The sequence below is a fragment of the Gymnoscopelus braueri genome (genome assembly GCF_963280865.1).
Source record: "Gymnoscopelus braueri genome assembly, chromosome: 14".
NCBI lineage: Eukaryota > Metazoa > Chordata > Actinopteri > Myctophiformes > Myctophidae > Gymnoscopelus > Gymnoscopelus braueri.
In genome coordinates this window covers 34,173,858-34,186,797 of record NC_137619.1, presented here as the reverse complement: position 1 = coordinate 34,186,797, position 12,940 = coordinate 34,173,858, and the positions used below count along the sequence as shown (strand labels likewise).

Below are 12,940 nucleotides of genomic sequence, written 5' to 3'. Positions count from 1 at the left end.
AATCAAAAAAGTTATCAATAGAATAATCACTAAGAATATTATCAATAGTTGCAGCCCAAGTGTCAGTAACGGAGAGGGGGAGCGAGGAGTACGTCTAGTGAAAGTGGCATTGAGTCATGGTAGGGGGGCGGTGTCCTATGAAGGAGAGAGGAGGAGGAGGAGGGGGAGGGGTGTTTGGTTCAGTATCCCTCTGGAAAGTGGAGGGAAGTGAGCTGATTTCCTGTTGTCCTGCACTCTCCTGGCCTCTGTCTTTACTTAATTAAATGAGTCATCCCTTAATAGGAAGTCAGAAATTAACCCATTAAAACCGAGAAAGCATCTGTGTCATTTTAGATTTCAACCACTTTAACCATTATTTTATTTTATTCAAAAATAGCAGATATACAAGCTCATAGCACGGCACGCAGATCTGCTATTTTTGAAAAATCTTGAAAATTTTTGCAAATCTTTGAATATATATAGTTTTGAAAGCAATTTTTCTACTCAAATCTTTGCTTCAGGGGGTCATTGGAACAAAATATTTTGAGATGGAGGTCGGCTGCTAAATACATAATTTTGGCCGCCGACCCCCATCTCAAAATATTTTGTTCCAGGGCATGAAAAAGTTTGAGCACCACTCATATAGTAACATAACCTTTTCAGAAAACTGTAAGGATTTAGAAGACATCTGTAGAATCGGCCTCAGGTCTTAATGGGTTAACTTGTTTGGCCACGGTGACCTGCACTTTCATTTTGCACCCAGTGTTGTTGATGGAGTTACAGAGGCTTTCCGGTAGCCGGGCTAACGCTTTGACTTGGTATAATACAGATGATGATGCTGGTGTTCACGGGCCTAATAAACACGCACTGCAGACACAAAGCGCATACTCACAAATCTCTCTCTCTCTCTCTCTCTCTCTCTCTCTCTCTCTCTCTCTCTCTCCCTCTCTCTCCCTCTCTGCCTCTCACTCGCTTGCTCTCTCTACCTCACACGTAAAGTACCGGTCTTTGCTGCGAGAGCAAACGGAAGCCACTCTCTGTCTCTTCTTGTCAGACCTGTCGAGAGAAACAGAGACCAAATGAAACGGGGAGAGGAGCGAGAGAGAGAGAGAGAAAACAAGACAGTGACAAAGAGAGTGAGAGTGAAAGAGATGGAAAGAGACAGACAGACGTTGAGGGAGGGAGGAAAGAGGCCATTCCTGAAGACTGACAGTGGGGCTGATTTGCATAAACGGGGTCCTGTCAGTCAGTGGGCCAGGGGCCCCCAGCCAGCGCTGTCACTCTGGGTGTCTGACAGGTGGGCGACCGCCCAAGGAAAACTTTCCCCTGTACTCGTCCACGGGTGGAGCGCACAGAGACATTTTCTTAAGGCTTTTTTTTCATTTTCTTTTAAGTATTATTAGTATTTTTCCTACGTTATATATTTCTCTCCTGTGCCACGTGCGGTGATGAGGTTTCACTTAGCAGGAGTTTAAGAAAGCAGAAAAGCTGTGCATGTTTTTGTACTGGGGGGGGGTGGGGGGGGAGAAGCGGGTTTGTGTGCGACAGGTCAACCTGGCAAAGCACATGCTGTCATATGTTGATACGGATGTGATCAAATAGTTGGGTCATTTGTTTGCCCTGTGATTTTCACTCTTACAGTAAATCTTACAGATTTGCACTTACAGTAAATTACCAGTAAATCTTTTTCTAGCAAATGATTTGGGTATTAATAATGTATTTGTACTGTTCTTTTTTACTATGCTGATGTTTTATGCATGGACTGACATTTTGGTGTGTGTGTGTGTGTGTGTGGTCAGCTGGGGGTGTGGTTTTCCCTAGGCTGTGCCTACCTAGCCCTGGACAGCGGCAATGAGCGTTATGTGGGTGCAGCCAGAGCCTTCCAGTGGTGTGTGAGACTGGAGCCGGATGTAAGTACAAACAGCACTCACTGCTCCTAATATTTATAGGATGGGTAGATGCAGAGGACACATTTCATGTACTGTATATGCAATTATACAGTAATACAATAATGATTAAGTACTAAATTATTATTAAGTACCCCCCCACACACACACACAGACACCAGTTTCAGTAGGTACATCGTAAATGGTGCATTTATATAGCGCCTTTATCCAAGGCGCTTTACAATGTGCATTACATTCCCCCATTCACACACTCACATTCATAAACAGACGGCGGAGGAAACCATGCAAGGCACCAACCTGCCCATCGGTAGCAGTAGACCAGTCGCTGGGCTATTATAATCATTAGAGTATTATTGCCATCACCTGGGCCGGTGAGCTGTGTCATTCTCCCGGACTCTGTGTGTGTGTGTGTGTGTGTGTGTGTGTGTGTGTGTGTGTGTGTGTGTGTGTGTGTGTGGAAATGGAATTACCAGGGAACAACGTTTCACCTGGTATCCTGTTGGTGTTATTAATGTTCTTAGTTATCGTGTTTGTGTGTGGTAGATTATATGGACTCCTAAGGTAGAATGGTGGCGTTGTCTAAGTAGCAACGGTTGCTAAGCTAGGATTGGACAATAGCCATTGTCGGGTGGGACTCAGTTATCGGTCTCTTAGGGGTTCAGTGTCTTGCTCAAGGACACTTCGACACTAACTCTGGGGGAGCCCACGATCGAACTGGAAACCTTCCGGTTACCACCTGAGCCACTGCCGCCCCATAATGAAGGAAAGGACAAGCATTTTGTACACCGGGCGAACATAACAACGATGTAGTCCTCCCTAACTCCCTCATGCACTGACCCGTTCTACCACACACACACACAAACACAAATACACAGGTTCAAGTCCACTCCCTTTTCCCCGTAACCTGTGTACAATGCCTGCAGTCCTGCAGCAGCTTTTCCAATCCCGCTTAATGACCCATTGTGTGTGTGTGTGTGCGTGTGCGCATGGCATGGTAAGCCAATGTCCTTTAGCGGACCACTCGGCAGAACCCATTTGTGCTCGATGGGGCCTGTAGGGCCCCTGGTCATTCTTCCAGCGGTTGCCTCCTAAACAAACCCCCTGTGCTTACTTGTGTGTAAACTTTAAATTGTGTTTTTCTGTCCTCCTCCTCCTACATTGCGTCATCTCTTTTTTTTTTATTATCAGAATGCAGAGGCTTGGAACAACCTCTCCACGGCTTTCATTCGCCTCGGGAAGAAGTGAGTAAAAAAAATGTTTGTCTCAGAGGGCAGGTTGTTTAGATGTGATAGAGGTGTGTGTGTGTGTGTGTGTGTGTGTGTGTGTGTGTGTGTCAACGTAAAAAAGACAGCACGCCACTAGACTGACATTTCCACTAGGAAGGCAAATAAGCGTAAAATGAATCAATCTTTCCACGCCATGCACATGACAACAGTTTATGCTACACGGCTCATGGTTTGGCCACGAAACATTTTCGGAAGACAAACGAAGCAAAAGAACACAGACATCAACATCTGACAGGAAACAACCAGGTACTCTATATGATGTCATGAATTCTACTGGATGCAGCATTCACTGCTTAGACATCTGTAAAATCGAGAATCAGAATCAACTTTATTGTCACATCACAAGATTACAGGTACTAAGCCGATGCCCATTGGGAACGATGGCAATTGGGAACAACAGGCACGATGCAAAGTCGTGCATGCCCCTTCCATTAACCTGTTCTACCTGTTGTCTGCCTGTGTCCCTTTTATGCCCATATACTGTATGTAGATCTCTGTATCTATCTATCTGTCTGTCTGCCTGCCTGTGTCCCTTTTATGCCCATATATGTAGATCTCTGTATCTATCTGTCTCTGTCTGCCTGCCTGTGTCCCTTTTATGCCCATATATATATATATATATATATATATATATATATATATATATATATATATATATATATATATATATATATATATATATAGTATTTATTATGCACTTAACATTTGAAACAAATCTCAAAGTGCATACAGTATTATGTAGACTCATACATCTTTATCTGTCTGTCCTTGTCCCTTTTATGTCCATATATGGCGTTCCCTGATGTCATCAGTATACGCTAATCTATCCTCACTGACATATGCAGTTGATCGGTCGGCTGGTTCTCAAAATATGCGAAGGACAGATACACATTCTGACGAGCACGCTCACAGAGATTTTATGAATTCACAGAAGGATAAAAGAGAAAGAGAACAGAGAATAAAACAGATAAGTCAGATAAGAGAATAAAGTCAGATAAGAAAAAGGCACAGACAAATCAAATATACAAGTCCAACATACATATAAAAAATAGCATGCATTATTAAAAATAGCTATGTATTAATGCCGGAATACGAGAGGCAGAAATGCTTCTTGCACAGGTGGAAAACATATCCGGCATAAAATGAATAATAATAATAATGATAATATAAAAATAGCAGCAAGTATATACAATCACAGTTTGATGTGCATGGTTAATGACATGGTTAAAGAAATGAAAAACGTCAGGTATGCATGGAGGTAGTAATCTCCATAAAATATGTTCAATGCTTTTATTCTCTCTTGCTTTGTTTGGTCAGAAAGTGTTCCATAGCCAAACCTTCCCCTTTAATTTGAACAGTTTCCAGTTCGACCAGTATCTCACTGGCTGCCAGCTGATTTGCATTTATGGTGAGGAGGAGAGACATTTAACGCTTTTTTGCTTTTCTAGTGGAAATGTCACTCCGGTCGCGTGTTTGACGGGAGTTCAGCTTCACTGTCGGAGAATATGTTCACTCGTGCGCGTACACACACACACACACACACACACACACACACACACACACACACACACCACACCACACCACACCACACCACACCACACACACACAGATACACCTCAAGTTCTTCCAAAAGCCACCAGATCTCCATTCAGCTTGACAGTATTGAATGTGGTGCCAGCTGTTCCTGTGGAAGGCAGATTGTACAGTAAATCACAACAGATTCATCAAACACAACATCAGTAGCAGCACAGCTGATTGATTCACTCCACACACACACCCACTCACTCACACTCACACTCACACTCACAGGGGTGTTTTACAGATACGGGCCATTGTTTGTGGCTATTGTTTTTGCATAAACCTCCGTCTTTCCTTAAATTCTGTCTTTCGCTCTCTGTCTTGTTCACACATCCAGTACACACTTAAACAAAAGAATGTACACACACACACACACACACACACACACACACACACACACACACACACACACACACACACACACACACACACACACACACACACACACACACACACCACACACACACACACATATTCAGAACACATACAGTATACACACTAACAGCAAATAACCTAGTGCCTCCCCGTGCCCTACTGATTCCAATATGATTCCAGATTTATCAAACTCAGGTTGATTAGCACATAATGAGATAACCATTGGCATTCTGGCAGCTCAGAGGGCTCGACCACATAACCACATGCTCACCCCACACACACGCACACGCACACAGGGGATGAACTCGATGGTCCCATTTCTCCCTCTATAAGGCCATGCTCTCCATCTTCTGGCATTGAAAGAGAGATGGCATTCACAAATCACTGGTTGGCCCAGCACCGTCTACAGCCATGACACATACAGTATGAGCTAGCTAATGCAGCAAACACTGACACACAAATACAGCTCCTTCGGCAGAGGAGAAGAACCTCTGTTGAGAAAGAAACCAGAAGCTTCCGGCAGTGAATCTTTCCCCAGTCTCTGTCTCTCTCTCTCTGTCTCTCTCTCTCTCTCTCTGTCTCTCTGTCTCTCTCTCTGTCTCTGTCTCTCTCTCTCTCTCTCTCGGTCCCTGTTCAAATCAACCCTGTGTGCTTTCAGGCCTGAAATTAAAAAGCAGGGAACCTTCTATTAAAACCTGGTTAGCGCTGCTACTAATTCAGCCAAAGCACTTTTCTCATCTTTCCGTTTTTTAAATGGATGTGCGTGGGTGAGAAAATCTCTACGGTGTTAGGGTGTGTGCGCACATGTGTCTGTGTGTTTGTGTGCATACAGTTTGTAGGTGTGTGCGTCATTGTCAGAACTGCATCTTCTCCGTCAACATTTCCATTATCAAAATGTCAAAATGGGTATTATGAGTGAGCAGCCTCCTTGTTTTAGAAACCTTTTCACTTAGGATTGTCTATATAGCTGTGATGCATTGTGAGCTTTAGATCGGCTTTATTTGGTGCACAACACAGCTAATAAACTCGGGTGTAACTGTGTGTTCGCATGTGTGTCTCTCTCCCTGCCTCTACCTGCTCGGTAGGGACAAAGCCTTCCGTACCCTGCAGGAATCCCTGAAGTGTAACTTTGAGCACTGGCAGATCTGGGAGAACTTCATCACTGTGTGCATCGACATCGGGGAGTTCTCAGAAGCCACCAAGGCCTACCACCGTCTCATGGACCTCAGGGAGAAATACAAAGACTTTCAGGTAAAACTGAATGAATGTCATATCAGTGATCTTCCAGTGTTAATCCATTAATCTGGTTAATTTAGATCATAAAATGATTATCTGAATCCAAATGGAAATTGAAATTGCTTAATACTACTAGTCCATACCGAGAATGTGCACACTCAAACTTGACTACCTTGACTACAGAGCCCAAAGCTATAAGGTGAAAAAGGCATTAGAAGGGTCACATAACCGTATACATGTCCCTGTTCGCCAGTTGTCATTAGGTCAGCTCACTGAATGCTACTGTGAGTTCTTGCCGACACAATTGATGAGACCATTTTGTAATTAAAGCTGCGCTTTATTGACTGCACACTATGTGAACAACAGCAGCCTTGCTGGGTCTGCTGCTTGCCATGTGTTTAAATCAAAGTCCTTTATAACTTTGCAGCATTGAGCCAGCTCTCTCTCTCTGCTGGTGTTGTCTCCAGTGTTTTTGTGTGTGTGTGTGTGTGTGTGTGTGTGTGTGTGTGTAGCTGCTCCCGTGAGTCACTCCCCCCATTTCCACCCACCATCCGTCCGGGTTATTGGACCACGACCACGACTAGGGCTATGACGATTATGACATTTTTCACACAAATAATTGCGATTAACGATTAATTTGTTTTTGCCGTTGAACACTGGAGCATATGAATAAGAATTACATTTCTGTTTGCCTTTTAGGCTTTGAAGTTGCACATGGCAGATTTGACAAATGACCTAAGTATACAAAGAAAATGACTGACATATTTAATAACTTTATACTTAAAATGTCCATATTTTCAACATGGAATCGATTATGTTGATACGATTTAGTAATAATTGTGACAGGCTTATCCACGACTACGGATCCATAGCCTTCCTCATTCCCGGTATATGTCAGTGAGATGTGTTCATTGTCTCCGCCAGGCCGAAGGCGTGGCCGAGACTATATTTTCGCCCCCATCCATCCGTCCTCGTGTGTGTGTTTGTGTTTGTCCGTCTGTCTGTGTACAGCTAATCTCCGGCACCGCTGGACCGATCGGTGTGAGAGCAGAACCTCTGCAGGGGGGGGGGGGCAATGGTAGCGTGGGGGAGCACGTGCTCTCTGGTGCTTAATGGTTCAGGCACTAGTGATCAAGATGTATACGTTTGCGGGCCCTGGGTAGGCAACCAGCCTGGCGGAAACCTGTGCTCCAAGGAGCACAGTTTTCTACTTTAATAATAGGATGTTGATCCAGCACGCAAAAACATAATTTTTTTTTCAAATATGAAACAAAGGCAAGCTTTCATATTTTGATGAGGTTGTAAATACAATAGCACAACATTTGTAATTTTCGACTATTTCGATTTGTTTGCTAAAATTAAAGGGTTAAGTTTTAGTAAAATAAGATTTACGATTAATCAATTAATTGCTTCACCTCTAATTATTATTATTCCTTCGGGTAACAACTGCACTTCCTGGTAATACAGTATATGACTAGGAAATAAAGCATGGAATCACAAGCTAAACCTAACTTGACAGAGGATCAATACCACTGATGTGAATGAGCTGGGTCATTATCGGCACATTTTCAGTGGAGTGGTGTTGCTCTTTACCTGTCAATACTTGTCAAACAGCAAATCAAATGTTTAGATTATCACGCCACCCATGTCACACTGTGGAACTACACAACCTAGCAAAGTATAATCCAAAAACACTGTACCCCCCCATTTGTTTGGTGTCCAGGTGTTTGGAGGCAAGCTGTTTATGTTAAATATTTGTAGGCAACGGGCCAAGAACCTCATCAGACTCTAATCAGGATCTCCAATGTTGGTGAAATAGTTTTTTTTTTTCACCAGTGTCAGATTTAATAGACTCTGTCATAGGCTTCTGATCCCTAGTCAGTTATGTGTTGATTCCATTTAGCAGCTCCAATGACTTTGGTGAAATTAAGTTTTTACTTGGAGTAATTAATGGGTGGCAGTACACCATTTTAGATTTCCTGACTTAGAAAAGAAGTCAAAATTGGAAACATTTGCCAGAATTTTTTTCCAACACAGAGTTAAATAACTGTTCAAGGAGCTGTGATGTCTCATATGATTTTAGAAGTAAATCTATTAAGTTGTGGTCTTCCCACGTGTTGTTAGCATCTTGGGTACAGCAGACGGTGTACTGTCCAGCTAGCTAGGGATTTGAACCTGCCACCCACAGTGCTATACTCTGTCACACAGGACCATCTGCTCCATCAATTTCACAAGGTGTCTCCATTGTTAATGCCAGTGCTGTATCCCATAAGGACTCCCCTTATATATGAATAGTAACGGGAGTCGTTGTAATGATTAAAGTACCATATGTTAATGGAGCACAGAAGGGCATACCACTCCACAACCCCCCAACCCACCACCGAGGCTGAGGCCTCTCAGAGAAATAGAGAGAAAGAGGCTGAGAGAGTTAGAGAGCGCCCCCCCAGGGAATGGAAAATATACAGTATGTGCCTTGTTTGATGGTGGCAGTAAACTGCACATGAGAATAACCTACTGTTGCGGGTGCCTGGGTGGTTAAGGAGAGTCCATAAGCTACCCTGGTTGGTTCAGTGAACACACATCTCAATACTGAGATATGATTTATCAGCAACTGAGGGTCATCTCAGTGCTAACCAGAAGCATGCACCTCAGTGTTGTGGTTCTTTGAGATCAGGGAGGCAGAATTGGACACATTAATCATTTGAAGTAAATTCCAAACCTTTGTTGTAGTGTTTTTCAGTGCTTATAAAATACCTCCTGCCTGTTACTGTATATGCAGTGCCTAAATCCTGGTGAAGGTGCTTTTTGAATGAAATGCATTCTCTACTGACATCCTACTATAAAATGAACAAAACTCTGTCCATTGAACAATGAACAAACAATGTGTGTTGACTATTGCTACAGTACATGCAGGGAGTGAAGAAGCTGATTTTCCACTTTTCCCAATTTTAAGATGTTCATAGTTTTTGTGAACTCTGTCGCTCGATCAAGACTCTGTCCATCCTCATCCAATGCATTTCCCCCCTCAGTGGGTTGGCCAATCGATCTGAAATTGCACATTAATCATTAATCACATGCAAGGACATGCAGTATTTTAACTTTAACAGTCGCTGTCCCATATTCCGGACGGATGGCCATGGGTGGTTGTAATTGATTATTGGTTTTGGTGTCTGGGTGGCATCACAACCAATCGGCAGATGGGGATATTTATTTATACAGTTAAAGGTAGGGTAAGTGATATTCTTTAGTTAAAATAAGTGTTAAATAGCTCTATATTCTCATAGTACTCATTGCTATAAAGTGTTTGTTCAGTAACAGGGTTCTCCATGTCTCTCCAGCTCTTTATTAACTCATTCACTGCCAGAACTTTTTTTTTTTGCGTTTTCCCACTGCCAGAGATTTTTCATTGAAAAAAAAAAGTACTCAGGAGCCGAGATACAAAATGTTTAAGTTTTAAGTTAACAAGGAAGTGGATGGGAGTCTAGATCTTCGAAAAATCATATCTCCTTGGTCTTTGGGTTAAATAAATAAATAAAAAAGAAGAAAAAAAAAAAAGTCGTTTTAGTCGTTCTTGGCAGACAGGGCTTAAAGGACAGAAGTCGTTTTAGTCGTTCTAGTCAGGGAATGAGTTAAACAGAACATGCATTTTCAGGTCGGGATACCAATTTTATCCAATCAGGATGGAGAATTCACACAGGATACAGATTAAACCAGTGGAATTGGAAGTGATGACAGAAAGAAATGAGCAGACAAAATTGCAACTAGAACACTATACATTTTAAGCTGATAAATGGGTTCTCTGATAGTAGCCTGATTGGCTGGAAGTTTGTCACCCACATTTTGTTTTTACCAAAAAATATCACTTACCCTACCTCTAAGTGACTGTTCTCATGCATTTTTCTCTTCAGTGAGTTGGCCAATTTTCAATCTGAAAATGCACATGTGCATTGTCCTATGCAGTGACTAACAAGCTGCTTTTTCACTTTTCCCCAAATTAAGCTGTTTATTTGCATTTTAGCCACGGGCTATGGCATCTGTAGTCACGGTCGTGGTCACAAGTCTGCATGTAGTTAGGGCGCAGGGACCAGTAGAAGCTGATTTAGTGTCTCCTTTTAACATGGAGAAAGCTCTCCAATCACATGGTAACTCTGTGTGATATACCCAGGGGGTAATGTCTCTTCAAAAGACAAATTATATGTAGATTTTCTCCGGTAGTGCTAATTAATCTCTTTCATTGGGGTTGCCTTTTCGAAATAATTTACAAAAACTGGGGGAAAAAGTCTCATTGAATTGCATCTCACTAATTGCATATCTGCCAACGCATGCTAAGTAGAAAATTAAGCGTCAGCGTCAAATAAACAAGGCGAAGCCAGCAATAACAATTTCAGTGTTATTATTTCTCACATCCCCCCCCCCCCCAACACACACACACACACACACACACACCTACTCCACCCCTGCAATAAATGCAGTACCGCAGCTTCTGAGCAGTTAACTTTTAAGGAAGACATCTTAGCCCAGTGGGAATGGTTGAAATAACAACTCAGTGCCTCAGAGAGAGATGATGGGGCAACATGTTCCTTCAGATTGTATCGAGCCAGAATGCACGCTTGTCAAGCACCTTCCCTCCAGTCCTCACGCACACGCACACGCACACGCACACACACACACACACACATGCACGCATTACTGTTCTTTCCTTTGTACTAGTTATCATGATTCATGTGCTGTCTAACCATGATATCCTGTCACTTTAACGCATTCTCTTCTAAATTATCTTTTACAAATCCATGGGAGGTACAAAAAATTGACACTTTTTGTCATCCCGCCGCCATTCTCTCATCCATTCATCCATCCATCCATCCATCTATCTATCCATCCATCCATCCCCCCCTCTCTCTCTCTCTCTCTCTCTCTCGCTCGAAATATTCATTTATGCCTACCGCGTTGCAAGCAGCCTCATCAATTAGGCTCCGAAATGTAAAAGCACGCAAGATGAAAAGGTCAGCGCCAGCCCGAATGTGACTTTCAGCTGCTTGAATGAAGTAAGATCTCCAAGTAATTGGGATTTGGCTTTGCTTTCTCAAATCTCCTGGTTTCTCAAAGCTCGGTCCTCACTCCACTCCCCGTCTCCTTGTCTCTGTCCTCCTTCCGTCTGTACTGCAAAAAAAGCCGACAGTCTCTCAGGTTTGATAGAATTGATGTGGCCTCCATCACACAGAAATGTTATTTAAATTGACTTTCATCCACCCTCCAACAAAACAAACCTGTCAGAATTTCAATGCATCACTCCTAAGCTTTATTTGACACGGCACATATATATATTTGCTGTGCTATTTTTACCAAAAGCAAACTGGCACCTTTGAAGGGTGTTTTGCTTGAACAGCGGTGACAGTTAGCGTCATACCTCCGTTAAACACTTAATCAGATCTATTCTCGGAAGCACTAGTTTGTCAGCCCACCTCTTTCTCTCGACCCTCTCATTCCATCGCTCTCTCATCGTCTTCCCGTCTTCATATTTCACGTCTTTGTATCTTGGCAGTTTTTTTCTTCTTCTTCCTTTGTGTCTTCAGGGGACATTTTTAGAATAAGCATACACTGAAATAGACAAGGAATGAAAGAGTACTTTGAAGAGGCTACTGACAGACAACTGAAGTCGGCCGCTCAGCACAGTGCATTCCACTCCAACAGAATGTGTCATGAGGAGAGTGCATGGAAGTGTGGGATTACCCAGCATACTTAAAGGGCTAGACCACTGTGGTAGAGGTTTGGGTTGTGATAGTCAAAAATAATTGCTCCATTGATTAGAAATTGATAATTCAAAATATGCTCACCAGACTTACATTATACTGTGAAGAGGCTCAGGGGAGCTCTTTTATCCCTTAAACGAATGCAAGCAAAGTCGATTCTGACAATATAGATAGAACATCACCAAACCTGGTGCTATTTTTATTTTATTTTTTATAAAAAATTCAAAAAAGTGGTCTTGCCCTTTAACCATTTAAGTCTTATATACTTTGTCATACGATGAATACCGAAAACAGCCCATCTACAAGCTCACAACGCATCAGCTTGTAGATAAGATCAGCAATATTGAAAATTGTGGCAACTTTTCTTTTTCTTTTCTTTTTGCCTATAATGACACGCCCAATATATGGACACCAGATTGACAGTGGTTGAACTTCAGTGGCGCTAATTATAAAATACGCTTCCAAATACAATACTATATACAGTCTATATACAGTACTGTACATGTCTGAGCACACAGCTAAGCTTCATTTATAGTCTTGCAACGGTGTTGCTTGCTAAAAAGAACAATTCTGTTATCTTCTAGATCAGTTCTTTTTGACACCGTCGGAGAACGGAGAATAAATTGAACTTCACACTGTCTTTTGCTCAGGTTCGATTTTTATTGCTCTCACTGTTATTTCAATTGGTTGTACTAACGTAAACCGCCATGCCTTTAGTCTGTCGTTCACCTTACTTCCTCTCTTCACACCATAACCAGACACAGCGGGAATCTGATTCTGACTGAGCCATCCATGAGGAAATCATAGGGTTTTCCTCTTGAAGTTGTCA

The 12,940-nt window shown here is 42.4% G+C and overlaps 1 protein-coding gene across 2 annotated transcripts in view; it reads left to right on the top strand.

Moving 5' to 3' along the window:
- Window positions 1–12,940, top strand: part of ttc27 (tetratricopeptide repeat domain 27) — a 172,286-nt gene that overhangs the window by 142,539 nt on the left and 16,807 nt on the right. For both annotated transcript variants that reach the window (XM_080448617.1, XM_080448616.1), the window contains 3 exons: window positions 1,779–1,889; window positions 3,075–3,127; window positions 6,211–6,376. In XM_080448617.1, coding sequence (XP_080304743.1) covers window positions 1,779–1,889; window positions 3,075–3,127; window positions 6,211–6,376 — 330 coding nt within the window. The remainder of the gene's footprint in view (window positions 1–1,778; window positions 1,890–3,074; window positions 3,128–6,210; window positions 6,377–12,940) is intronic.